Source organism: Saimiri boliviensis, chromosome 6 (genome assembly GCF_048565385.1).
Source record: "Saimiri boliviensis isolate mSaiBol1 chromosome 6, mSaiBol1.pri, whole genome shotgun sequence".
NCBI lineage: Eukaryota > Metazoa > Chordata > Mammalia > Primates > Cebidae > Saimiri > Saimiri boliviensis.
In genome coordinates, this window is record NC_133454.1 from 44,290,323 (window position 1) to 44,316,830 (window position 26,508).

Sequence of the window (26,508 nt, forward strand, 5' to 3'; positions counted from 1 at the left end):
GACTCCATCTCAAAAAAAAAAAAAAAAAAAAAAGATATAGGGGAAACAGTTTGACATTTCCTCATAAGTTAAACATAGAATTACCATATGTTCCAGTAATTCCATTCCTAGGCATATACCCCGAAGAACTGAGAACAGGTACTCAAACAAACACTTGCAAGACAATTGTTCATAGCAGCATTATTCAAAATAGCCAAAATATGGAAACAACTCAAATGTCTATCAATGGATGAATAGATAAATAAATTGTGGCATATGCATATAATAGACTATTACTCAGTCCAAAAAAAGGAATAAAGTATTGATAAATGTTATAAGGTAGATGAAAGTCCAAAAACATTATACTAAGTAAAAGAAGACAGACAAAAGTTATATATTCTATAATTCCATCTATATGAAATAGCCAGAATAGGTAAATCCATGATTGCTAGCAGTTGAGGGGAGGTGGGAATGAAGAGTAACTGTTTAAGGGGTTCTATTTTGGGGTGACAAAAACGTTTTGGTACTAGATAGAGGGGATGATTGTACAACATTGTGAATGTATAAAATGCCAATGAATTGGTAACTTTAAAGTGGATAGTTTTACGTTATATGAATTTAACTTCAATACAATTTTGTTTATTTTTCATTCTTTTTTGAATTTGTTTCTAATTTTTATGAATATATAGTTGTATATGCACGATACTTAATATAGGAATACAGTATATAATGGTCAAATATGAGTAATATTTGCACCTTGAGCATTTATCATTTCTTTGTGTTGGAAACATTCCAAATCTTTACTTCTAGCTATTTTGAAGTGTACAATAAATTAATTCTAGTTTCCCAATTATGCTACCAAACACTAGATATTATTCTTTCTAACTATATTTTTGTGCCTACTACCCAACTCCTCTTCATTCTCCCTTTCCCACTACCTTTCCCAGACTCTTGTCATCATCCTTCTATTCAATGCCATATGACTAATTCTTTTAGCTCCCACATATGAGTGAGAATATGTGATATTCGTGTTTCTATACTAGGCTTGTTTCACTTAACATAATGTCTTCCAGTTCCATCTATCTTGTTGCGAAGTATAGGATTTAATTCCTTTTCTATGGCTGAATACTATTTCGTTGTGCATATATACACTACATTTTCCTCATCCATTCATCCATTCATGGAAACCTAGGTTGATCCATATCTCGGCTATTGTGAATAGTGCTGCAATAAACATGGACGTGCAGAGGTATCTTTGATACACTGATTTCCTTTCTTTTGAATATATACCTAGCAATAGGATTGCTGGATCATATGGTAGTGCTATTTGTAGTTTCTTGAGGAACCTCTGTACTGTTATCCATAGTGGCTGTACTAATTTACATTCTCATCACCGTCTGTTATTTTCTGTGTTTTTAGTAATAGCTATTTTAGTTTGGATGAATGATATTTCATTGTGGTTTTGATTTGCATTTCCCTGATGATTAGTGATGTTTAGTATTTTTTCATATACCTATTGGCCATTTGTATGTATTGTTTTAAGAAGTGTCTATTCAGATATTTTGTTCATTTTAAACTTTGATGATGATGATTATTTGCTATTGAGTTGCTTAAGTTCCTTACATACTCTGGTTATTAATTCCTGTTGGATGAATAGTTTGTAAATGTTTTCTCCCATTCTGTAGGTTGTCTCTTTATGATGTTGATTGTTTCTTTGCTGTGGAGAAGCTTTTTAACTTGATATAATCACATTTGTCAATTTTTGCTTTGATTGCCTGTGCTTTTGACATCTTACCCAAATATTTGCCCAGACCAATGTCTTGGAGCATTTCTCCTATGTCTTATTCTAATAGTTTCATAGTTTGAAGTCTTTAATCCACTTCGATTTGATTTTTGTATATGGTGAGAGATAGGGGCGCACTTTCATTCTTCTACATATGGATATTCCGTTTTCCCAGCACCATTCATTGAAGAGGATGTCCTTTCCCCATTGTATATTCTTGGCACTTTTGTTGAAAATGATTTGGTTGTAAATGTGGATTTGTTTCTGAGTTTTCTATTCTGTTGCATTGGTCTATGTGACTGTTTTCATGCCAGTATCATGTTGTTTTGGTTACTGCTGCTTTGTAGTATATTTTGAAGTCAGGTGATGTGATGACTTCAGCTTTGCTCAGGATTGATTTAGCTATTCTGGGTCTTTTTGGTTCCATCTACATTTTAGGGTTGTTTTTATATTTTTGTGAAGAATTCCATTGATATTTTAATGGGATTGCATTGATTCTACAGATCACTTTGGGCAGTATAGGTATTTAAAAAATATTAATTCTTTCAATCCATGAGCAGGGGCAGACTTTCCATTTGTTTACGTCTTCTTCACTTTCTTTCACCAGCGTTTTATGGTTTCCATTGTAGGGCTCTTTCAGTTCTTTGGTTAAGTTTATTCCTTCTTTTGTAGTTATTGTAATTGAGATTGTTATTTAGATAATTTGGTGTCAGCATATAGAAATGATTTTTGTATGGTCATTTTGTATCCTATAACTTTACTGAATTCGTTGATCAGTTCTAACAGTTTTTGGCAAAGTTTTTAGGGTTTTTAAAATATGAGATCATATTGTCTGAAAACAAGAACAATGATTTATTTCTGTCCAGTTTGGATGCCCTTCATTTCTTTCTCTCGTCTAATTGCTCAAGCTAGCACTTCCAGGATTCTGCTGAACTAAAAGTAGTGAAAGGGGCGTCCTTGTCTTGTTCCAGATCTTAGAGAAAAGGATTTGTTTCCCCCAACTCAGTCTGATGCTCAGTGTAGGTCTGTCCTACATTGCCTTTATTGTTTTGAGCAGGCGTCCCCAAACTTTTTATACAGGGGGCCAGTTCACTGTCCCTCAGACCGTTGGAGGGCCGCCACATGCTGTGCTCCTCTCACTTACCACCAATGAAAGAGGTGCCCCTTCCTGAAGTGCAGCGGGGGGCCGGATAAATGGCCTCAGGGGGCCGCATGCAGCCCACAGGCCGTAGTTTGGGGATGCCTGGTTTTGAGGTGTGCTCCTTCTATGCAGTTTGTTGAGAGGTGGTTTTTTTTTTTTTTTATCTTGAAGGGATGTTGAATTTTAATGAATGCTTTTTTGTCATCTATTGAAATGATCATATGGTTTATGCTCTTGATTCTACTAATGTGATGTATCATGTTTATTAATTTGCATATGTTGAACCATCCTTGCATCTCAGGGATGAATCCCACCTGATCATAATGAATGACCATTTTAATGTGTTGCTGAATTCAGTTTGCTAGTATTTTTGCATTGGTATTTATTAGTTATATTGGCTTGTAGTTTTCTTTTTTTATTGTGTCTTTGTCTGGTTTTGGTATGAGGGTAATGTTGGCCTTGTATAATGAGTTTGGAAGTAAAAAAGAAAAAAGTAAATATGGGGAGTTCTGCTTCCAGGTAACACAGAGTAAGCACTTCCACCCTGTCTCTCCTAGCAAATGTAGCCATAGAAACTGGTCACAAGGCACAGAACAGATATGTTAGAAGTAAATAGTAGTAGGCAAATTGTGAAAGAATACAAAATACCACTAAACCTGTCGTGAATTTACTTTGTTTCCTCTCCTCCACTATACCCTGGTTTGGACTCAGGGTAGTGCAAAACCCAGAAGTGAGCATTGGTGCAAATGGAGAGAGTTCCAGGAGAAGCCCTTTAGTTCAGGCTTGAGGAGTAGGGAAAAGGGTTTTCTGGCAGCAACAGCAGTGGTAGCCGGGGCCCATGCACACTAATACTCTCAGGGAAGGGAATCTTACCTTCCGATTAGAGGAGCTGTGGACACATGGGGATGTGGCAAACATCTTTTTTTTTTTTCTCTCTCTCTCTTTATGTCCTTCCAGTAGAGGACAGATGACTCAAAGGGGGAGCTCCAGGGAACCAGAAAGCACTGGGAAAATTGTGCAGGTAGAGGAACTCACAAAAGCAATGCCATACAGTGCTAAAAGAAAAGAGCCATCAACCCTAGATTCTATATTCAATCAAAATATTATTCAGGAATGAAGATGAAAAAAAGACATTGTCAGATAAAGGAAAATAGAGACTTTATTGCCAGCAGATTTGCTATAAAATAGTTGCTAAAGGAAGTTCTTTAAAAGGAAGGGAAATTATACCAGAAGGAACCTTGGATCATCTGGAACGGAGAAAGAGCAATAGAAATGGTGAAACTGAGTGAATATAACCGACTGCTCTCTTCCTGAGTTCTTTAAAATATTAAAAGCAAAGATTGTAACATTATTTGATGAGATTTTTCACTGTAGTTCTAATATACAAAGCAACTACAATATAAAGCAGAGAGGGAAAGTGACTTATGTGGTGGTAAGTTCTACATTTCACTTGAAGGGTAAAACAGTGATTCTAAGTAGATTATGAAGAGCTATGTATGTATTCCTAGCATAACCACAAAAAAAGAGAGAAGTTTGATAGTAAAAATTACAATATAAATTAAAATAGAATATTTAAATTCTATTAAGATATTAATAGAATTAATATTAATGTTTAATATTAAAATCCGCCAGGCGCGGTGGTTCAAGCCTGTAATCCCAGCACTTTGGGAGGCTGAGGCGGGTGGATCACGAGGTCGAGAGATCGAGACCATCCTGGTCAACATGGTGAAACCCCGTCTCTATTACAAATACAAAAAATTAGCTGGGCATGATGCCACGTGCCTGTAATCCCAGCTATTCAGGAGGCTGAGGCAGGAGAATTGCTTGAACCCAGGAGGCGGAGGTTGTGGTGAGCCGAGATTGCGCCATTGCACTCCAGCCTGGGTAACAAGAGTGAAACTCTGTCTCAAAAATAAATAAATAAATAAATAAATAAATAAAATAAAAATAAAATCCAGGAGGTGGAGGTTGCAGTGAGCCCAGATTGCACCACTACACTCCAGCCTGGGCAACAGAGTGAGACTCTATCTCAAAAAATACATACATATGTGTGTGTGTGTGTGTGTGTGTGTGTGTGTGTGTGTGTGTACATTTTCAAATAGCTAAAAGAATGCTCCCAACACAAATAAATGGTAAATGTTTGAGATTATGGATGTGTTAATTACCCTCATCTAATCAGCATGTATTATACATAACGAAAGATCACCATGTACTTCATGAATATGTACAATTATTATTTATTAATTAAAATGAAAATAATGTAAAAACCAAAAAAATGTTTATACTGGAAAAGAAGAAAGGTCTTCAGTTAATAATCTAAGTTTTTACCTTAAGAAATGAGAAAAAATAGCAAAATAAACATAAAGCAGGCAATAGTAAATATCAGAGCAGAAATTAATTAAATTGAAACAGAAAAACAATAAAGAAAAATTAAAGTAAGACAAAAAGCAGGTCCTTGGAAAAGATCAATAAATTTGATAAACCTTTATCACAACTAATAAAGAAAAGCAGGGAAAGAACACAAATTACCAATATCAGGAATGAAAAAGGGGCTATTCCTACATAATCTTCAAACATTAAAAGTATAATAAAGGGGCCGGGTGTGGTGGCTCATGCCTGTAATCCCAGTACTTTGGGAGGCCGAGGTGGGCAGACCATGTGGTCAGGAGTTCAACATCACCTGGCCAACATAGTGAAACTCCTTCTCTACTAAAAATACAAAAATTAGCCAGGCATGGTGGTGTGTGCCTGCAGTCCCAGGTACTTGGTAGGATAAGGCAGAAGAACCGCTTGAACCCAGGAAGCGGACGTTGTGGAGAGCCAAGATCATGCCATTGCACTCCAGCCTGGGCAACACAGCAAGACTCCGTCTCAAAAAAAAAAAAAAAAAGGATAATAAATGAATATTATAAATAACATTATGCATATAAATTTGACAGAATAGATTCATTTCTAAAAAATACAAACTGTCAAACTCACTCATGATGAAATAGTGGAAAAAGCTCTCTATCTATCAAATAAATTGAATTCATAATTAAAAACCTTTCAAAAAAGAAACTTCCAGTCCCAGATGGTTTCATTGTTTCATTTTACCAAACATTTCAGGAAGAAGCAACGTGGAGACTATATAATCTCTTCCAGAAATAGAAGAAAATACTTCCTAAGTCATTTTACAAGGCTAAAATTACTGACACCAAAACCATACAAAAATAGTATACAGGCTGGGCGTGGTGGCTCGTGGCCGTAATCCTAGCACTTTGGGAAGCTGAGGCAGGCAGAGTGTTTGAACCTGAGTTCAAGACCAGCCTAGTAAACATGGTAAAACCCTGTCTCCACTAAAAATACAAAAAAGTTAGCTGGGCGTGGTGGCATAAGCTGGTAGTCCGAGCTACAAGGGAGGCTGGGGTGAGAGTTTTGATCAAGCCTGGAAGGCTGAGGTTGTAGTGGGCTGAGATCATGCCACTGCACTCCAGCCTGGGTGACAGAATGAGACCCTGACTCAAAGGAAAAAAAAAAAAAAAGGATATAAGACCAGAAAACTATATATCTCTTATGAACCCAGGTTTTTTAAAACCCTCAATATTAGCAAATGTAGTGAAATTATATAAAAAAAATAGTACATGACGATCAAGTGGGATTTTCTTGAGAATATAAGCGAATTTCTTTGCTAGGGCTACCATAATAAAGTACCGTACATTGAGTGATTTGAACAACAGAAATGTCTCACAGTTCTGGAAGCTAGAGATGAAGCTGCTGGCAGGGCCATGCTTCCTCTGGAGGTACTAAGGAAGGGTCTGTTCCAGGCCTCTCTCCTAGCTTCTGATAGTTCCTTGCCTTATGGCAGTGTAACTCCAGTCTGCACAAAGCATTCTCCCTGCATGCTTGTCTGTCTTTGAGTCCAAATTTTCCATTTTGTTTAAGGACATCATTCATATTAGGATAGGGTCCATCCTAACCACCTCATTTTAACTTAATTATCTCTGTAATTCTAAGTTAGGTCACATTCCCTAGTATCGGGGATTAAGTGTCTAATATAGACACTTAATTTTTTATTTTAATGAAGGACAGTTCAACCCACAACAGTAAGGCTGCTTTGATATTCTAAAATCAATTACTGTTACTAAGTATATCAATAGTCTATAGAAGAAAAAGCCACATGGTCATATAAATTGATGCACAAAAAGCATTTAATAAACTTCACAATAAAAACTCTCAGCAAGCAAGAAATAGAACCAGATAAAAGTCATCTACAGGCTGGGCATGGGGGCTCATGCCTGTAATCCCAGCACTTTGGGAGGCCTAGGCGGGCATATCACTTGAGCCCAGGAGTTCGAGACCAGTCTGGCCAACATAGCAAAATCTTGTCTCCATTAAAAAAAAAATTAACAAAAAATAATAAAAAAGAAAAAATCATCGAAAAGAAAATCATAGCTAACATCATAGTTCATAGTGAAAGACGGAGTGGTCAGCAACAAAGCAAGGAAGTACAATCTTAACACTCCTATTCAACATTAGGCAAGAAAAAGAAATAAAAGGCATACATATTGAAAAGGAAGAAATAAAACCATCTCCATTTACAGATGACATGATTGGCTATGTAGAAAATCACCCAAAAAATCCCCTCCGCAAAAAAAGAACATCCTAGAGCCAATAAATAAGTTTAAGTGGTAGGATATAAGATCAATACCAAATATCAATTGTGTTTTGTACACTAGCGATGAAGAATTTTAAACTGAAATTTAAAACTTTACATGGAAAAGCAAAGGAACAATCTACACAAAGTTTTAAAAACAAAGAGTAAAATCGAATGGCTTCTTTAACTCAGTAAAACACCTTTGAGAGTGACACAGGCTGTTGTATGTATAAATCATTCATTCTGGCTGGGCACAGTGGCTCACGCCTGTAATCCCAGCACCTTGGGAGGCAAAGACGGGCAGATCACCTGAGGTCAGTAGTTTGAGACCACCTTGGCCAACATGGCAAAACCTTGTCTCTTCTAAAAATGAAAACAAAACAACAACAACAAAAAGCTAGGTGTAGTGACACAGGCCTGTATTCCCAGCTGCTTGGGAGGTTGAAGCATGAGAATAGTTTGAACCCAGGAGGTAGAGGTTGCAGTGAGCCGAGATTTCACCACTGCACTCCAGCTTGGGTGACAGAGAGAGACTGCCTCAAAAAAAAAAAAAAAAAAAAAAGACAATGGAGAAAGCGGACTACTTGATGCTAAGACCTACTATACCATAAAGCCACAGTAATCAAGATACCACAGTATTTGTGAAGGAAAAGACATATTGATTGATGGAAAAGAGCAGAGTCCAGAAATGGACTCCAAAAATATAGCAGATGTTTTACAAAGGTGCAAAGGCAATTTAATGAAGGATAGTCGTTCAACGATGGTGTTGGGATAATTGGGCGTTAATATGCAAAAATGAAATAAACCTCATCTTAACTTCACATTTTACACAAAATTTATTTCCAAATGCATCAATGTAAGACATAGACTATAAAACTTTAAAAAGAAATCATAGGAGAAAATGTTTGTAATCTGGGATGAGGCAGAGTATTCTTAGAATGCTACTAAAAGCATGATTCATAAAAGAAAAAAGTTTGATATGTTGGATTTCATCAAACAGGATAACTTTTACTCTACAAAGATGCTGTAGGAGCGTTAAGACAAGCTACAGCTGGGGAGAAAATGTTTGCAAACCTGATATTCAATAGGATACTTGTATCTAGAATATATAAAGACTTACCAAAATTAACCAATCAGAAAATAAATAACTCAATTAAAAATTGTTAACAGATGCTTCAAAGACAATATATAGAAGGCAAGTAAGCATAAAAAGCATAAAAAGATGTTTACCGTCATTAGTCAATAGGGAAATGCAAATTGAAACATGGTGAGATACCCCTACAAACCTATTAGAATGGTTAAAATAAAAAATATTGAAAACATCAAATGCTGGCAAGATTGAAGAACTACTATGCTCTTGTCTGAACGTATGTGTTCCCCCAAAATTCATATGTTGAGCCCTACCCCTCAAGGGGATGGTAGTACGAGAGGGGCCTTCAGGGGGTGATTAGGTCAACAGGGTTCCTCCCTCATGAATGGATCAGAGGCTTGAGAGGAAGCCTTTTTACGCCTTCTACCATGTGAAGACACAGAGAAGGCACCCTCTATGAGGAAGGGGACTTCACCAAGCACAGAATCTGCTGGTGCCTTGATCTTGGATTTCCCGGGGTCTAAAACGATGAGTAATAGATTTCTGTTGTTTATAAATTACCCAGTCTAAGGTATCTTGTCCTAGCAGCCTGAACGACAAAAACAGAGACTGGAACTCTTATATACTGTTGGTAGGAATGCAGAATGGTACAGCTGTGGGGAAAACAGTTTGGCAGTTTCTTATAAATTCAAGAATATAATCCAGGAATTCCACTACTAATAAAAATCATGTTCACACAAAAGTCTGCACGTTCACACAAAAGTTATAGCAGTATTATCCAATATCATCCAAATGTGTAAACAATACATGCTCTTCAGTGGGTGAATGGGTAAATGAAATGTAGTGCATTCCTATGATGAAACACTAAATACTACTCAGCAATATAATGAAATAAATTATTTATTTATTTGTTCATTTATTTATTTTGAGATGAAGTCTCACTCTGTCACCCAGACTGGAGTGCAGTGGCACTATCTTGGTTCACTGCAACCTCCACCTTGCGGGCTGAAGCGATTCTCCTGCCTCAGCTTCCCAAGTAGCTGGGATTGCAGATACACACCACCGTGATTGGCTAATTTTTGTATTTTTAGTAGAGTTTCGCCATGTTGCCCAGGCTGGTCTCGATCTGGTCAACATGGCAAAACAAAACTTCAAGTGATCTTCCTGCCTCAGCCTCCTGAAGTGCTGGGATTACAGGCGTGAGCCACCTTGCCTGGCCAGAATGAATTATTTATACATACAACAACCTGTGTGACTCTCATTTTACTGAGTTAAAGAAGCCATTCTCAAAAGGTTATGTATTCTGTACTTCCATTTATATAACATTCTTTAAAAGATAAAACTAGATGCTGGGTGTGGTGGTTCACGCCTGTAATCCCAGCACTTTGGGAGGCCGAGGTGGGTGGATCACCGGAGACTGGGAGTTTGAGACCAGCCTGACCAATATGGAGAAACCCCATTTCTACTAAAAATACAAAATTAGCTGGGTGTGGTGACGCGTGCCTGTAATTCCAGCTACTTGAGAGGCTGAAAGAGAATTGCTTGAACCCAGGAGGCGGAGGTTGCCGTGAGCCGAGATCATGCCATTGCACTCCAGCCTGGGCAGCAAGAGCGAAACTCCATCTCGGAAAAAAAAAAAAAAAAGATAAAACTATAATAATGAAGAACAAAATAGTGGTTGCCAGGATAAGTTACTCTTTCCCCATCCCCTTTCCTCCCTCAACTGCTGTTAAATGCATTTTTTTTTCCAAAGTTGAAGCCAAGGCAAACTCGATCCATATGAAAATATCACAACTCTTTGCTGAGGTGCGGGGAATTTGGTCACTGTCATCCCCCACTTCCTCTTTCATTTAGAAAGCCTAACACACTTTCTAAGGAATGAGGAAGCTGGCTCCTATGGTCTGTTAATATTTGAAGCACGGACTTTTAATAGGGTCATTGGCAATGTCAATAAGGAAATACCCTGAGAAGGAGAGGGTGGTGAGCCTATAGCTCCCAAATCTCACAGCTTGGGCAATAGCAATAACTCACTGCAGAAAAACCAAACTGAATGAAGGTGAAGGAGAGAATCCACCCACGTTTACCAAAGACCATGCCTCAGCTAGCACTCCTTACTTCTCAGCCACCTTCTTCTCAATGTCAAGACCCTGCTGTGATAACAGGGAAGGAAAGCATTTTCTGACTAACCTTAACCTGACCTTCTTTCACCCTTCACCTGGTTTCCTCAGATCTTTCTTTCCCTTAGTTTGTATTTGCTACAGCAGTAAGTTCAGTTCCATTTGACTAGGAATTGAGTACCCACTAAGTACGTGAGACTCTCCTTCCCTCAGATAATCCTAGACCCCAAGCAATCAAGGTTGATGTACGACTCACCGTGTACCAACTGACCTGTGCCCACATTAACATCATAAAGAAAAGAACAAGGGCAGAAAAACATTTAGACATTTTAAAAAAGAAATTTACCTTTAAAAGATACTTATTTTTAATGACATTTTAAAATATTCTTTTACCTTCATAAAAGACATGTATGAAAGTCAAAAATAATCAAACATTCTGCATTTTTTTCCTTTTTAAAATTGTATTTTTTCTTTTTTTTTCTAGTTCCAGTCCAAACATTCTATATTCATTACCCAAAGAAACAGTGTCATCATTATTATTTGTTTGTTTTGAGATGGAGTTTTGCTCTTTTTGCCTAGACTGGAGTGCAATGGCACAGTCTCAGCTCACTGCAACTTCCACCTCCCAGGTTCAAGCGATTCTCCTGTCTCAGCTTCCCAGGTAGCTGGGATTACAGGTGCTGGCCACCATGCCTGGCTAATTTTTGTATTTTTAGTAGAGATGGGGTTTCACTATGTTGGTCAGGCTGATCTCGAATTCCTGACCTCAGGCAATCTGCCCACCTCAGCCTCCCGAAGTGCTGGAATTACAGGCGTGAGCCACAGTGCCTGGCCTATTTTTAATAACATGTGATAACTAAAAAATAAAACAGTAGTAAAAGAGTTAAAGTCCCTTTAAATATCATTCCCCAAAGATAACCATTTTAACAGTATAAAGTTTGTTTTAAGAACTTTATATCAGAATGCATATATGCAGTTTTTTTGCATATATACATATTTTAACATAAATGGTTGCCAGCAATTTTTTTCCATATAGGCAGATGGTACTAGTTATCCTCCCATATCCATTATGCCATTTTCCTTAGTAATAACATCTCCAACTTTGAGTTCGGCATTTGACTACGTGTACCTAGAATTGTGTAGTTTTTATTTTTATTGTCAGTGGAGATAAAATAGCAAGAGTTTTAAAGTGAATAGATCCCAGTCTGGGTTCTGTTATGAGCTAGATGGGCCAGGTGAGGAAAGGCACTTCAACTTTTTGGTACTGTAGGAGGCAGCACTGCACAGTGGTTATGCAGAGATAGAGTTCCCACATCTGACACTCCCTCGCAGCAAGATCGCAAGCATGTCACTTTCCCTCTCTACACTTCCTCTGTCAAACCGAGATAAAGATATCCCTTAACTCATTAGGTTGTTGTAAGAATTAAATGAGATAGTGCACACAAAGAGCTTAGCATGGGTCAATGCTCAACAAACGTTAGCGATTATTGCAGTTGTTTTATTAGCTTTTGAAAAAGAAGACAATAATACTCGCTTTATCAGGTTGAGGATGAGGTTAAAAACAAACAGATATGAAAGATTGTATATGCTAGAAGAGTTATAATAGCACTAAGCTTAAAAAGAACACTGCTTTTTGGCATTGGAATATGGAACTATATTATTACAGTAGTTCTGCGCCTATTGCCTATGGAGACCAATCCACAGGAATAACTAGATAGGAGAAAATATCTGAGACAAAGTTCTCCCTCAGTTTAAAGGAATTAGCTAAACTGGATGCCACTGGGAAGTGCAGACACCTCAGAGATCCATATTAACCTGATACCTTGTTACGCATCAGAACGCGCTCAGGCCTCTTGAGCACACTTGTGACTCCAGGCATTGTTCTCATGGTCCTTTTTCCAAGCCACACAGGGCTGCATAAGGGTCAGCTACATTTATATGAACACTTCATCTTACCCATTCTATTGCCAATGAAAACCTTTCAAAGACTGAAGCCATTTGGGGTAGAATCTGCATTTTATTCTCCACTGTATTCTCAGGGCCAACCCAGTGTCTGGCACACAGTAAAAGCCCAATCAGTAGACATCCAGTGTCTCTAGAAACTCTGCCCTTTAACCAGAAGCAGATTTCACAGGCTGGAAGAGGAGAGGGCAGGATGATTAGTGGAGACAGGAGGCTTGTGTATCTGGCTTTTAATCTCTTTCAGATGTGGCAGCTACCACCAGCTGCAGACCATTTCATGACTTTGATATATATAGTCCCCTTCAGAACTGTGCCACGGTTCAAGAATATTGGTGTAAATCAATCAGAAACAACTAAATTCTGGAAAACTCTCCTGGGCTGCAATCTTGCCATGGAGCAAAAAACAGTCTAAATCTAGACATGCCATTTAAAAACTTGATTACACCAGGCACTGTAACATCACACAATTTATAGTTTTCTGCAACTGGAAAAATAAACATTTTGGATTTACTGATACTTCTTCTGTAAGCTGACAAGGAGACATAAATCTTTCGGTTCTTCTCTATTTCAGATTTCCATTCAGGACAGCCAGTGGTGGAGGTGGGGATGAGATATGTAATTACAGTTTTCAAAGACCTGTAAAAAGTTAGATGCTTTTCAGATTATATGTATGTTTAACATAGCATGTATGTAATGTTTTTACATATCACATACATGCTATGTCAAACATACATATAATATATACATATATGTAAAAACATTACATGTATATACATGTATGTATGTATATATGTTACACGCGAATATACATGTATATATGTGTGTATACATGTTATACACACATATATACGTGTATATTCATGTATAACATATATACATACATATATACACACATATGTATATATATACATATGTGTATATATATATACACATATATGTGTGTATATATATATATATATATATGGAAAGAATATAGGTTTTGATGCCAGATAGATTTAGGTTCAAATTCTCTGACATTTATGAGCTGTGGGACCTTAGGCAAGTTCCTTAATATTGCTAAATTTCAGTTTTACTTCCCTAAAAAGCCATTAATACTCACCCCAAGAAATGGTTGTGAGGATTATTCAACGTTGATGAATAAAATAGTTTTGAGATAGACCTGGATTTTAAATTGTGGCTCTGCCACTTACCTTGGACAAGACACTTGACTTTTTAAAATTGTTTCCTTCTCTGTGAGATGAGAATATACCCAAGGAGGTTATTGGAAGGATTAATTGACTCTGTATAATGTGTTTAGTACAGTGCCTAGTCTGAAGGGCCTAATAAATGTTAGCTGTTACTATTACTACAATAATTACTATTATTACATAAAAAGGTAGCACCTAATATATGTTGGTGTGACCATCTCCTCCACTTTAATCTCTTACTAATGAGAAATATCCAAGAATTGGACAATTGGGTGAAGCATAAAGCTTATCTTGATAGATATTGCCATAATGCTCACCAAAAGGCTTGTAATCAACTTATGATGACATTAACAATGTGCAGAATCTACCCATTTCATTTCAACCCTCACTAACATTTTTTTGTTATTTTTAAAGGGGCAACATGGTATCTCAAGATTACTTCAATTTTCATTTATTACTGTGAGGGTGAACATTTTCCTAACTGTAATGTTTAATGTTTGCATATTTTTGAGTGTGAATAATTTAGTTCTATCTTTTGCCTATTTATCAGTTTGAATCTTGGTGTTTTTCTTAAAAATTTGAATAAACTTATATTAGAAACATTAACTATTATATTTAATGCAAATACTTTTCTGGTAAGTTGGAGCCAGAGAGGTCTGGTACAGATGAGGGGAGATCAGGAGAAAGTTCTGTGTGTTCAGGAACTTTCTGTGGGTGTGGCTGCTGCCTTCTTCTGCATGATGAACTCAACTACTCTCACAGCTTTAACTTCCATCTCAGACATTTTTGGCCCTGCATGACACTGTAGTTCTTTTTTTTTTTAAATTTACTTTATTTTTAGCTACAGGGTCTCCACTCTGTCACCCTGGCTGGAGTGGAACAATCATAGTTCACTGCAGTCTTGAATTCTTAGACTCACGGGATCTTCCCACCTCAGCCTCCTGAGTAGCTAGTACTACAAGTATGTGCCACAATGCAGGCTAATTTATTTTTAACCTTTGTTGTAGAGACAGGGTCTCGCTGTGTTGGCCAGACTGATCTCAAACTCTTGGCCTCAAGCGATCCTTTCGCCTTAGTCTTCCAAAGCACTGGGATTACAGGCATAAACCACTGGGCCCAGCCCCAACACTGCAGTTCTAGACTGCTAACTACAGAGTACCTATATTTCTTCTTAGTTGTCTTGTCGATACCTCAAGCCTATCATAGATATAAATGAACTCATAAGTTATTCCCCAACCTGCTAACTTTCTAAACTTCCCCATTTGGACCTTTATTGCTCTAATCAAGAGATCTTGAAGCTGTCTCTTAATATAGTAAAAAGCCTTCCCTGAGTCTCTCAGGCCTGTTGAAGCATCTCTTTTTGGTTATTTTTCATATACGCCAAACCAGAACAGAATGAAATTACACTCTTGAGTTATAAGTAATGTGTTCTGATTTTTGATTTGGAAAATATGATCACACATATCAAGAAAATGAGCAGAAGAGGCAGCCAAGTTGACATGTTGTCTCAGGCCCTTTCTGTAGGCCAATATCTGCTACTGAAATGAATACTTGTGAGCCTGAAGTGGGTAAGCACAACAATCCCATGGAGACGGCAAGCCAGACATGGGTATTTGATAGTGGAAGTGGGGAATTAACCAGGGGAAAAGACAGAAAAATTGCTTTGGACATTTGGTCCACACATCTTCTTTCCTTAAATGATTTTTTGTATTTTAATGGTGCTATTTTTCAAATTATTTGGGCAATTAAATATTTTTAACATTTAGTATAATATAGTATTGATTTTGCTTTAGCATTATGGATTTTTCTGCTGTGCCTCCATTAGGATGTGAGTACCATGTGTTTTCACCTTCCTTCTAATGCCCAGCCCAATGGTTTTGTGGAGATACATGTGCTTCGTGTATATCTATGTGAAGATCCCGTTCCCTCTAAAGTCAACTGAAGTGGGCATCATGAGTTGCAATAGAGAAAATACAACCAGGCGAGCATCAGGTCAAAAATAAAAAGTCAAAAGATCACATCTTAAATGAGAGCTTCTCTTTTTTAACTCTCCTCTCAATTTCCCCAAATATGCAATGGATCACTTAAGAAGTCCCATCCGGGCCGGGCACGCCTGTAATCCCAGAACTTTGCGAGGCTGAGGTGGGCGAATTACCTGAGGTCGGGAGTTTGAGACCAGCCTGACCAATATGGAGAAACCCTGTCTCTACTATAAATACAAAACTAGCCAGGTGTAGTGGTGCATGCCTGTAATCCCAGCTACACAGGAGGCTGAGGCAGGAGAATTGCTTGAACCTGGGAGGTGAAGGTTGTGGTGAGCTGAGATCACACCATTGCACTCCAGCCTGGGCAACAAGAGTGAAACTCTGGCAAAAAAAAAAAAAAAAAAAAAAAAAAAAAAAAAAAAAAAAGCGCCATCCTCTTCAGAGACAAGAAACGTTTCCAGTAACACACACTGAGAATAACTGCAGTTTCTTAGTGCCTTTGGAATATACGTTGAAATTCCGTGCAGTTCTGAAGTTCTTCTTCCCAGAATTGGGTGCGCCGTGTGTGGTGCATGTGCATATGTGTAGGTACATGCACGTGGGTGGGTGTGGGTGTGGCATACTGTTCTCATAAAGGCACATTTTCTATACTGTTGGGGCGGGGGATGATAAAGTCACTTTTTCTCAAGGCAGACTATAATGGTATGAAATTCACATTCCCCAACCTCAAATATTCCTTTATCTCACAAAGAGTCACGTTTAGGGGAGAAGGGTGAAGTCAGGACATTGAGCTTAGTGTATACTAATTCTTTCTACAAAGACCAACTAGATTTTCCAGTTTGAAGAGGGTCCTTGGAGGGTTTCTTTTGTCAGAGGTGGGGGACAGGCAGGTGGGGATATTTAGAAAGAATTGGGAACCTGGAATTCACATTAGCAAGCAGCTGATCGTAAAACAAAATGACTCGCTAAATTCCAATCAATGGCACACAGTGTGGCCTGAGAGTGATATCCTGACTTCCCTTCCACAGTTATCTAGAGAAGGACTTAGGTGAGTATATGCCAATATTGGCGAGAGAGTCCCATGAATTCATTCCAGCACTTACCCCACACTTCCCCAGCAGAAAAACTGGTTGATTTACATCCCAGGTAATTATCTGTGTCTCTGGATTTCATTCTTTAGTAACATCCCTCACCTACAACAGTGTATAGTAAGGTCAAGTGTGAAATTCCGCAGAAACTCCCTCCCCATAGCACCACCCGCAAGGAGACCCACTCATTCCAGCCACCTCTGTGAGTCCAAGTCCCATCCGCACACAAAGAAGCCTCTATTTGACAAATTCCTCGAGCTCCTGCCCTTGGGGCGGGGACCTTTCGCCTCCCGTGAGGTGCTCCTGCCCTCGTGGGCTGGAGAGATGCACCTCTGGTGCGGAGAGAAAAGTGTGTTAGGCGAGGGTGGAAGCTCTGTGGGACCCGTGAGAGCACGTGGGTGCGCGCGGGCCGCGGAGTGAGCAGCAGCCAGGATCGCGCCCCCGCCCCATTTCAGTGCCTGAAACGGCCCACGCCCCGGGATGGCCCAGCAGACACCCAGCACAGCACAGCGTCACTACGCGGCCCCCGCAGCGCACCGACCCCCACCCTGTTCGACCCCAGACCCACAGCCGAGCCCGTCTGTATGCGGTGTATGGAGAGCGTACCGATCAGGCGTCCCAAAGTCCTTCAGAGAGCAACTCGGCGCAGTTTCCTCTCCCCGACCCGCAGCCTCCGCAGCAGCTGCCCGGAGCACCCCCTCTGTCCCCCAACCCCGGGCAGGTGCCCCGCGCAGGCTCCGCGCCTTCCCCGCGGACCCCCGGCCCCTGCGGGACCCAGGCCAAGGACAAGAGAAATGAATTTGCTCCGTACCTGATCCTGTCCTTCTCGGCCCTCCGTAGCTCCTCGTTTCTTTCCAGCACCTGAAGGATCTTCCTAGCCTCTTCGTCATTTAAGAAACTGAAATCAAACCCCGGAGGAACTTTCGTCATTTTCTTTACTGTGTGTGAGTGAGTTACACTTAAGCTCCTTGGCGCCTCGTGTTAGGAAGGCATTTTTCAACATATACAAGACCAGTTTCAAGAACTTGATCCCACAGCCAATAATAAGTCCGCCCCTTTGAAAATCTAAAACCACAAACCCAAGGAACGGCCCACATCTACAGGGCTCATATTGACAACACCTTAATTACATATTTCTCTCAACCTGTCCAACCGAGATGCAAAGTGAACGGCTTAAGGGAGAGAGGGGACCAATCCCGTTCCAAGGGTGGCGGGCCCTCTCTCGTCCCCTCCCTTGTCCCCTCCCTTGTCCCCTCCCTTGTCCCCTCCCTTGTCCCCTCCCTTGTCCCTTCCTTAGTCCCCTCCCCCGTCTCCTCCCGTCACCCTCCCCGCCCCCTAGCTGAGTTGTTAAGCAAACAAGGCTATATAATTCTGCCTCTAACTGAGGCGGAGGCTAAATGTTGGCCCCAAAGTATTTGCTTTTGCTGTTGCTGTTTGCTCGCACAACTTGAGCTTGACTAGCAGAAGGAGTGAAAAAGGAGATTCACGAGGAATCGTCCCTTTCAATAGTTAAGAGCCCATAGAAAATAGAATTGCAAGTAGGATTTGTAACTGGCAAAAGGGTTACTTTATTTGAAAACTCAGAAAGAACTAAACTCACTACACTGACTGTGAATGAACCTGGCTGAAGGACGGAAATTAGCGTATCCTTGGAAACGAATTCTTTGCCAAGCCTCTCATCCCATAGACAGCCCCCACTTCCTACATCCACTGTCCCACAAAACTCATTCTCAGATTTTAGAAACAAATAAACAAAACTGTTTGTGGTATTTTAGGAAAAGACAGCCCAGAAGCAAAGGAAGGTAGAAAACACCTGTTAAAAGTTTTCTGATTTTATCATCATCTTAGTAAACTCAGAGAAGTAATACAAGTGCCAGTTAAAAATCCCTCATCCTCTGGTGAAAGCAAAAGGTGATCCTATGAAGCCACAGAAATAGCTTTCCTAGAAAGTCCATTGTTCCACAATGGAATAAAGAATAATAGAAATTTCCAAAGATGTTCACATATATTCATTTGTTTAAATTATCAAGGCTTTTACAGAAAACATGTTTTTATCTTGGCTTCACTTCCTACACAAAAATAACTTTGTCAGACTGACTTCCCTGCCCCACAGCCTTAATTGGGTCGTTTTAAAGATGGTGGTGATGATTACTAATGTATAAAATGTACTTCTACATATATCATTTCTTTTCATGGCACATAAACCCAGTTAAAATTTTGTATCTGTACAAGAACATGATATCAAAAATTGTCATTTGTGTTTTGGTCTCTGGGCTACCGCATTTGATCGACCTTATTTAAAACATGGCTAGGCAGCTAGCTGTCATTCAGACAACTTTCTGTGGGTGTCTGTTGTTTGTGTGAACCAGGAACCAATTCTGTTCACCCGTGGTGTACACAACACAGAACTCCTTTATAAATAGTGTCTGTATTAATGATTATGTTTTGGGAGTGTGTCTTGTATATGGTGTCCAACTTTTCTAGTGTGTTCATTTATTCAGCATAAACAAGAGACTTTTAAATATGGGCACTGGTGGGCTTTTACACTGTTTCCAGTATCTCTGTGAATTAATTTCAACCAGCATATTCTGGTGCCTATTACATGAAGGCATCATACACTGTGAACAAAAGAGTCCTTGTCTTTAGAAAGTTTGTAATCCAGTGGGAGAGATACACAAATAGAAAGACGACTACATATCAAAGAAGAATATAATAGAGGAATAAAGAAAATTCCATGCACGCACAGAAAAGTCAGTGCCAACTGAGTGCATGGGGAGAGAATACAGTATTTAGGTTGCTGCATGAAGAGTCAGATTTCAACAGGAAGAAATAGAGGATGGTGGGAGGAGATGTGTGAGGCTATTCTAGGCAAGGGATCAGTATGCTGAATAGCAGAAGTACAGTCTAGGAATCTTCTCATATTCCCTCAACCTCTCTGACTAATGGCCAGATTGAACAAAAGCTTGGAAGCTAGAAAATACTGGAGCATGTTCAGGGATTAATAAGTGATTTGCTTTGGCAGAGCATGTAGTCTCAACAGGGGTAAAATCTTCCTCTTTTTATGTAGAAACCACAAATATACACATACTACACAGATATACAGTATATCCGTAGTATTAACATTGCATGAGGGAGCTGATTGTCAAAGTAAGTTCTAAAAAGGTTCATAGTGGGGACAGTAATGAGAAAGGGGTTAGAAACACTGGGTTGAGGTGAGCTTGACTATGAATGCCATGCAATGAAATCTAAACTTTATTGTGTAAGTATTGAGGAGCTAATATAGGTTTTGAGGGTAATAACGATACAGTTAAAATGGAACTTTGGGCAGATTCCTCTGATAGCAGTAGACAAGAAGAGCAGAGTGAAGATGGCATCAAGGAAACCATTGTGTGGACATGCTGATGCAGGAGAAAGGGAAAGAGAGCCTAATCAAAGGCAATGTAAGTGAGAGAAGAAAAAGGGGGTGGAATTCCAAAGCTATTGACTGCATTTGGTAACTCATTAAACAGGAGGATTAAGAAAGACAGAGGCACAAAGATGATGCAAGATCTCAAGAGAGGTGTCTAAAGGAGACTAGTCTATTTGATAGAATAAAAAACGTAAGGTTCGTCAAGAAATCAGGTTTTAAGTTTTTGCCATAAGCAGTTTGAAGTACCGTCAATTCATCCACGTAGCAACTTAAAATGAGAAATGTGGGACTTGAATTCTTGAAACAGAGAAGGAGACGTAGATTTGGAAGTTATATGCTTAAAAATGGTTGCCAAAACCCTGAGATAGCAAACGAAGGATGAGGAGTGGACGCTGAGTTGAGAACTTTGAATGACCAACCTCATCAGACTTCAGCACTGAAGCATGCTTCAGCCCTGGGTTGTGGCACAATGGGGCATACTATTGAGAAACTTTTATACTGAGAAATTTACAAGGCACTGGGTACTGCCCTGGAAACCATACAGAATTGTTTTTTTTGTGAAGTTTTAAATACAATGCTCTTAAAATAAAAATAATTCTCCAAAGGCTTGTTTTATGAGCTTATTCAGCCAGTGGCAAGCAGCCATTTTCAATCTTAGTATTTAGTAATCCTAGCAACATTTTGCCCAGGCTCTCAGCTGAAGAGATACTCATCAGTTTGGGTTTTATTAGTTACAGCTGCATAGAAAGCAATAATCTAGAAATCTCTCATAGTTCCCTACCCTCTCTAGTCTGTTGGTCAAATCCCTGCCAGAGAGCTTAGATTTTTCTTTTCTGACGATCACCAAGCAAAGAGAAACACTGATCACATCACTTGCTTGAATGTCTGATTGATTGATTGATTGATTGATTGACTGATTGAGATGGAGTCTCGCTCTGTTCGCCAGGCTGGAGTGCAGTGGCTCAATCTCGGCTCACTGCAACCTCCATCTCTGGGATTCAAGCAATTCTCTTTCCTCAGCCTCCCGATTAGCTGGGATTATAGGCGCACGCCACCATACCCAGCTAATATTTCTAATTTTAGTAAAGAAGGGGTTTCGCCATGTTCGACAGACTAATCTCAAACTCCTTACCTCAGGTGATTTGCCCACCTCAGCCTCCCAAAGTGCTGGGATTATAGATGTGAGCTGCCCAGCCTGAATGTCTGAATTTTTGCCATTTTAAGTCACCTATAAACCTAGTAGGCCATTGAGAAGCAATTCTGTAGATTGGGGATAGTTTTTTCACAGAGGTATCTTTCTGGCCTGTTTTGGGTCTTCTCCCTAGAAAATCCAAATGTCTTCTCTTCCAACAGCAGGTCACGGGGTGAGTTTGGGTGATAACTTTCAGTTAAACAAGAAAATACAAGTCAGCTTGAACATTTGATGTTGATCCAAGTCTTTATTAGTAAACAAAAGATGCAAAACTCTGAAAGGCAGTTTGCACAATTTTTCATTTTAGTCTTCACTATTCTGTTCTGTGAGTAGCTTTACAAATCTTGGTAGAAAACTCCCTTTTCAGTTTCCCTAGGCTTCAGTCCTACAGCCACAATATGGAACAAATATTCCATGAAAAACAGCAACTTAAAAATCCCTTGGTCATGGCACAGTGGCTCATACCTGCAATCCCAGCACTTTGGGAGGCCGAGGCAAGTGGATCACTTGAGGTCAGGAGTTCGCAACCAGCCTGGCCAACAGGGTGAAACCCTGTCTCTACTAAAAATACAAAAATTAGCCAGGTGTGGTGACTCCTGCCTGTAATCTCAGCTACTCAGGAGACTGAGGCAAGAGAATTGCTTGAACCTGGGTGGCGGAGGTTGCAGTGAGCCGAGACCGTACCACTGCACTCCATCCTGGGCAACCGAGTATGACTCCACCTCCAAAAAAAAAATCCCCAAACTTTAGCCGTTTTCTTTAAAACCTATAAAACAATGATCATAATAGAACTAGCCTGATGAAATTGTTGTAAAAATTCAGTGAGATAGGCCGGGCACGGTGGCTCAGGCCTGTAATCCCAGCACTTTGGGAGGCTGAGGCGGGTGGATCACGAGGTCAAGAGATCAAGACCATCCTGGTCAACATGGTGAAACCCCGTCTCTACTAAAAATACAAAAACTTAGCTGGGCATGGTGGCGCCTGCCTGTAATCCCAGCTACTCAGGAGGCTGAGGCAGGAGAATTGCCTGAACCCAGGAGGCGGAGGTTGTGGTGAGCCGAGATCGCACCATTGCACTCCAGCCTGGGTAACTAGAGCAAAACTCGGTCTCAAAAGAAAAAAAAAAAAAATTCAGTGAGATGAGGCACATAAAGCACATCAAATTGTTGGTGCACAATAAATGGTACCTATTAATATTATTTGTATACAAAGTACCCTGCTCTTATTTTATTTTAATTTTCTTCTCAGCATATTAAACTCTAAAGCATTTTTAAAAGTAACACTTTCTTTGACTATAAAAGTAATAGCTATTTGTTGGGGAAATTGAAAAGTGGTCAGGCTGGAGTCCGACCTGTATGATGAGATGTCATATGAGCTGAAACCTGAAGGGTAAGAAGCCAGACATGCGAAGAACTGGGAAAATACGCATACGAATGTCCTCAAATCGGTTGAATAAAATGTGGGTAGAAAGTAGATGTATGTGCTATTTATAAGTTCTTTTGAACCTATTTTATGTTTATCTGAGAAATACTCCATTGGGTTCCTTAACCCAGATAATGAGCTTAGTAGTTATGGCATGTAGTATTTGTTTAACCTGCTGTATGTCAGGCCCTGTGCCAGGTGCTATAAACACAGAGGCACCAAGGTAAGCAGGTCTCTGTCTTCAGGGAGTTTGCTCTCCCTTGGAAAGAGACAGACAACACACTTGTAGATAAACAGGAGATTTACCAAGTGTGATAAATGCTATGAAGAAAATTAAGAGGTGATATGGTAGAGAGTAACTTTGAAGAGGAGGGGATAATCTTTCATGGGGTGGTTGGGAAGTCTACCCTGAGGTGACACATAAGTGCTGACCTAAAGGGTGTCAAGGATCCAGTTTTGCTAAGATGGAAGAGAAGGGTTTTCCAAGCACAAGTAAGTGCCAAGATGCTGAGACAAGGGAGAGATTGGCAGGCTCTGGGATGATGGTTGTGGTCCATGGTAAATATCTGGAGGAGGGACATGAAAAAGGAGGTTGGAGAAGGAAGCATGGGCCTGATAACATAAGGGAGCTAGGCCAGGAAGGGAATTTAGATTTTATTCTGAAGGCATGGGCTTGGAGTCAGTAATCCTTGGTTCAAACTCTGGCTACACACAATTTATTAGATGTGACCTTGGGTAGCCATCTCACCTCCTTCCATCTCATAAGGTTGTGCAATTAAATGTGTTGATGTCTGGGAAGTGTGTAGCGTACGATAAGTCCTCCTGAAAAAGACAGATGGGGAGAGAGAGAGAGAGAGAGAGAGGGAGAGAATCTTCTCAGCTAGGTGGCCAATGGGATTCTGGCCGGCTTCCTCCTCACATCTGGCTGGCTCCTGGGATAATAAAAAGAATTTCCAGATGTTATCTCTTCTCTCCCTGCCTCCAAGTTAGAGAAACTCTTTCCTCTGGGCAGAACCTGTCTCACATCATATATGACATAAGGATTAAATTATTTTAAATTGAAAATGTAGCATCATGACACCAAAGTGGTAAAAGAAAAAAATATATGTATAATCCTACCATCCTAATTCAAGGACTGTTTTCATATTTGAATATCATTCTAAAGTTATTTCTCATATGTGTGTGTGTGTGTGTGTGTGTGTCTGTGTGTGTGTTTGTGTGTGTGTATGTGTGTGTGTATAACGCTGTAGTTATAATCACAATTATATCTACACATATACACACACACATACTCATAACAGAGTTGTAATCACAATGTGCATATTTTGATAAGGGCTTTTTCTTGCTTTATTTTTTTTTTCTGAAGGTCTTTAACAGATAAGGGCTTTTTAATATCATTAGGAAAGACCTCTGTAGATTTCACAATCTAACTGGATTTAGAAAAAGAACCTTGAGTTCTGAAGATAACTTGAGAACTTTAAACTGCTTTACAGAAATCAGACTGTTGGCAGTTTTGACATTACCTCAATAACCAGTTCTGGTATTTTATAGTATTCACTCTTAGAACATTCTTCCTTATAGCAATTCTACGTACTTCCAGGTGGCTGCCTTTCTGTTCAGAAGAAGTGCCCTTTCACTAACAATCCTTGTGCACACATCAAGTGACACCTGAAAAAGAAACCTTTTTGTTTGTTGCTGGGGAGCCTTCTCATCAGTAAAGAAAGCAGGGTAAGTGAGAGCACCGACAATGCCCATGGGATGTAAGCCTTAGTAACTGCTGTCCGCCTGAGAGAAGCAAAGCCATGCCTGCTCTAAATAGGTTTTAAAGTTTTCAGTGACTCACTTCTTCACGAGCAAAGGCTTACATTTGTTTGCTTCCATAATACTAATCCATTGAACTTGATTTTGCTCTTTGAGTCCAGGAGATTGCCATCTGGGTAACTTGGAATCTACAAGGAAAATGAGAAGAGAGGGCCCTTTCCTGTACTTTCCCTGCTATATCGCATGGAGGTTGGGGAGAAAGGGACAGAGAGTGGAAGAAAATTCTAATACGGGAGACTGGACTTAGCATCTTCTAAACTTCATAGAAATGTCCACTCAGAACGAGAGGAGTGAGATTGAAAGTTTTCCTTTCTTCCTCAGCAGCCTTAGTACTGGTGTGCTGCAGTCTCTTTGCAATATTTTATCCCATGGATCATTGCAATTAATTAATATACCATTCACATCTAATCAAATGGTGGCTCCAACTAAACCTGAAGTTTCTTTTTATCTCTGTGCATTTTAAAGAGTTTATGAATGTATTTGGATTTTTTTTTTTTCACATTTTGATTCAAGTACCTGGGTTTTAAACTAGAAAAAAATTGTTAACTGTTTAATGTGAGTGGCACAGTTTGGGGATCATAGTTCTACAAAACTTGCATGTTGATTTAAGAAGGCAAATTTCCACTAAATAGAATTTGATAATTTCATTTCTTGTTTTTAGATTCATGATCAGGACCCACCAGTGTCTGGGTGGAAGACTTTAGGCAGAGCTAACTGAGCCAACTAACCATCAGGGCCTTCAGAACTTAACCTCCAGAACTTAACTTAGGTGTGTTTTAAGTACTCTTTGCTTCTTCATTTCCTGTGCTAGTCATTTATTCTCATTTATGGGGCACACTTCAAATCATACATTAACCACATAGATTTTAGAATTCCATCCTTTTTTCCACCACACACAATTGTTTTCCTGGTTATCTTTGTTGTTTCACATGGTCAGGTGTTTACTATCAAGTGACAAATTCAATGACAAGTACAATGCTATTCAATGACTTCAAACAGGATAATGACACATAAGCTTCTAAATACAAGCTGTTGAAAACACACACAAATAAGTTGTTGCCGTGCCTTGAGAAGCATGTTAAGTCCTAAAGCAGAGCCCATGGATCAGCAAAAATTATTCATGATAGAGGGGCTTCCTGCAGGTAATAGAATATTCCTACTGGAGTGAAAATATGCCATATATGCTGGTGGTTCTGAGTTAGAATGTCTAGCTTGAGTACTAATGGAGCAGAAATGTCAATCCTATTGGAATAGAGTAACATCTGGGTCTTGCTAAGTCCTATTAAACTAATTATTGTATGGACCAAAAATATGCCAGAGCTTTAATTAACTCTATGTTTTAATACCTGTAGTCACATAATAGTATGTATCATGTTAGACATTCTTCTGGTTAAGGGGCTGACTAGATAGACAAACTTTTAAATTAATAGCATACTTCAGTTAATAGTCATAGGAAAGAAAATGCACTTAACACATAAAGAAATACAACAGAAATAGTATTTCCAAGACTGACTAAGAAATGGTACACGTAAATGTACAACCACAGTAGGTATAATCCAAGTTTGTAAACAATTTATATAATAACAGATGGGCTTCTACTTCTAACCTTTTTGTTAAAACCTTAAGTACTGTAATTCAATCAATATATTTCCCTTCAAGGTGTAGTTTCAAAGTTAAGTATTTAAATATGACAAATAAT

The 26,508-nt window shown here is 39.3% G+C and overlaps 1 protein-coding gene across 2 annotated transcripts in view; it reads right to left on the minus strand.

The window, feature by feature from the left end:
* Positions 1-18,142, minus strand: part of EXPH5 (exophilin 5) — an 85,193-nt gene extending 67,051 nt beyond the window's left edge. For both annotated transcript variants that reach the window (XM_074400538.1, XM_074400537.1), the window contains exon 1: positions 17,777-18,142. In XM_074400538.1, coding sequence (XP_074256639.1) covers positions 17,777-17,895 — 119 coding nt within the window. In that variant the 5' untranslated portion in view covers positions 17,896-18,142. The remainder of the gene's footprint in view (positions 1-17,776) is intronic.
* Positions 18,143-26,508: the final 8,366 nt, after the last annotated feature.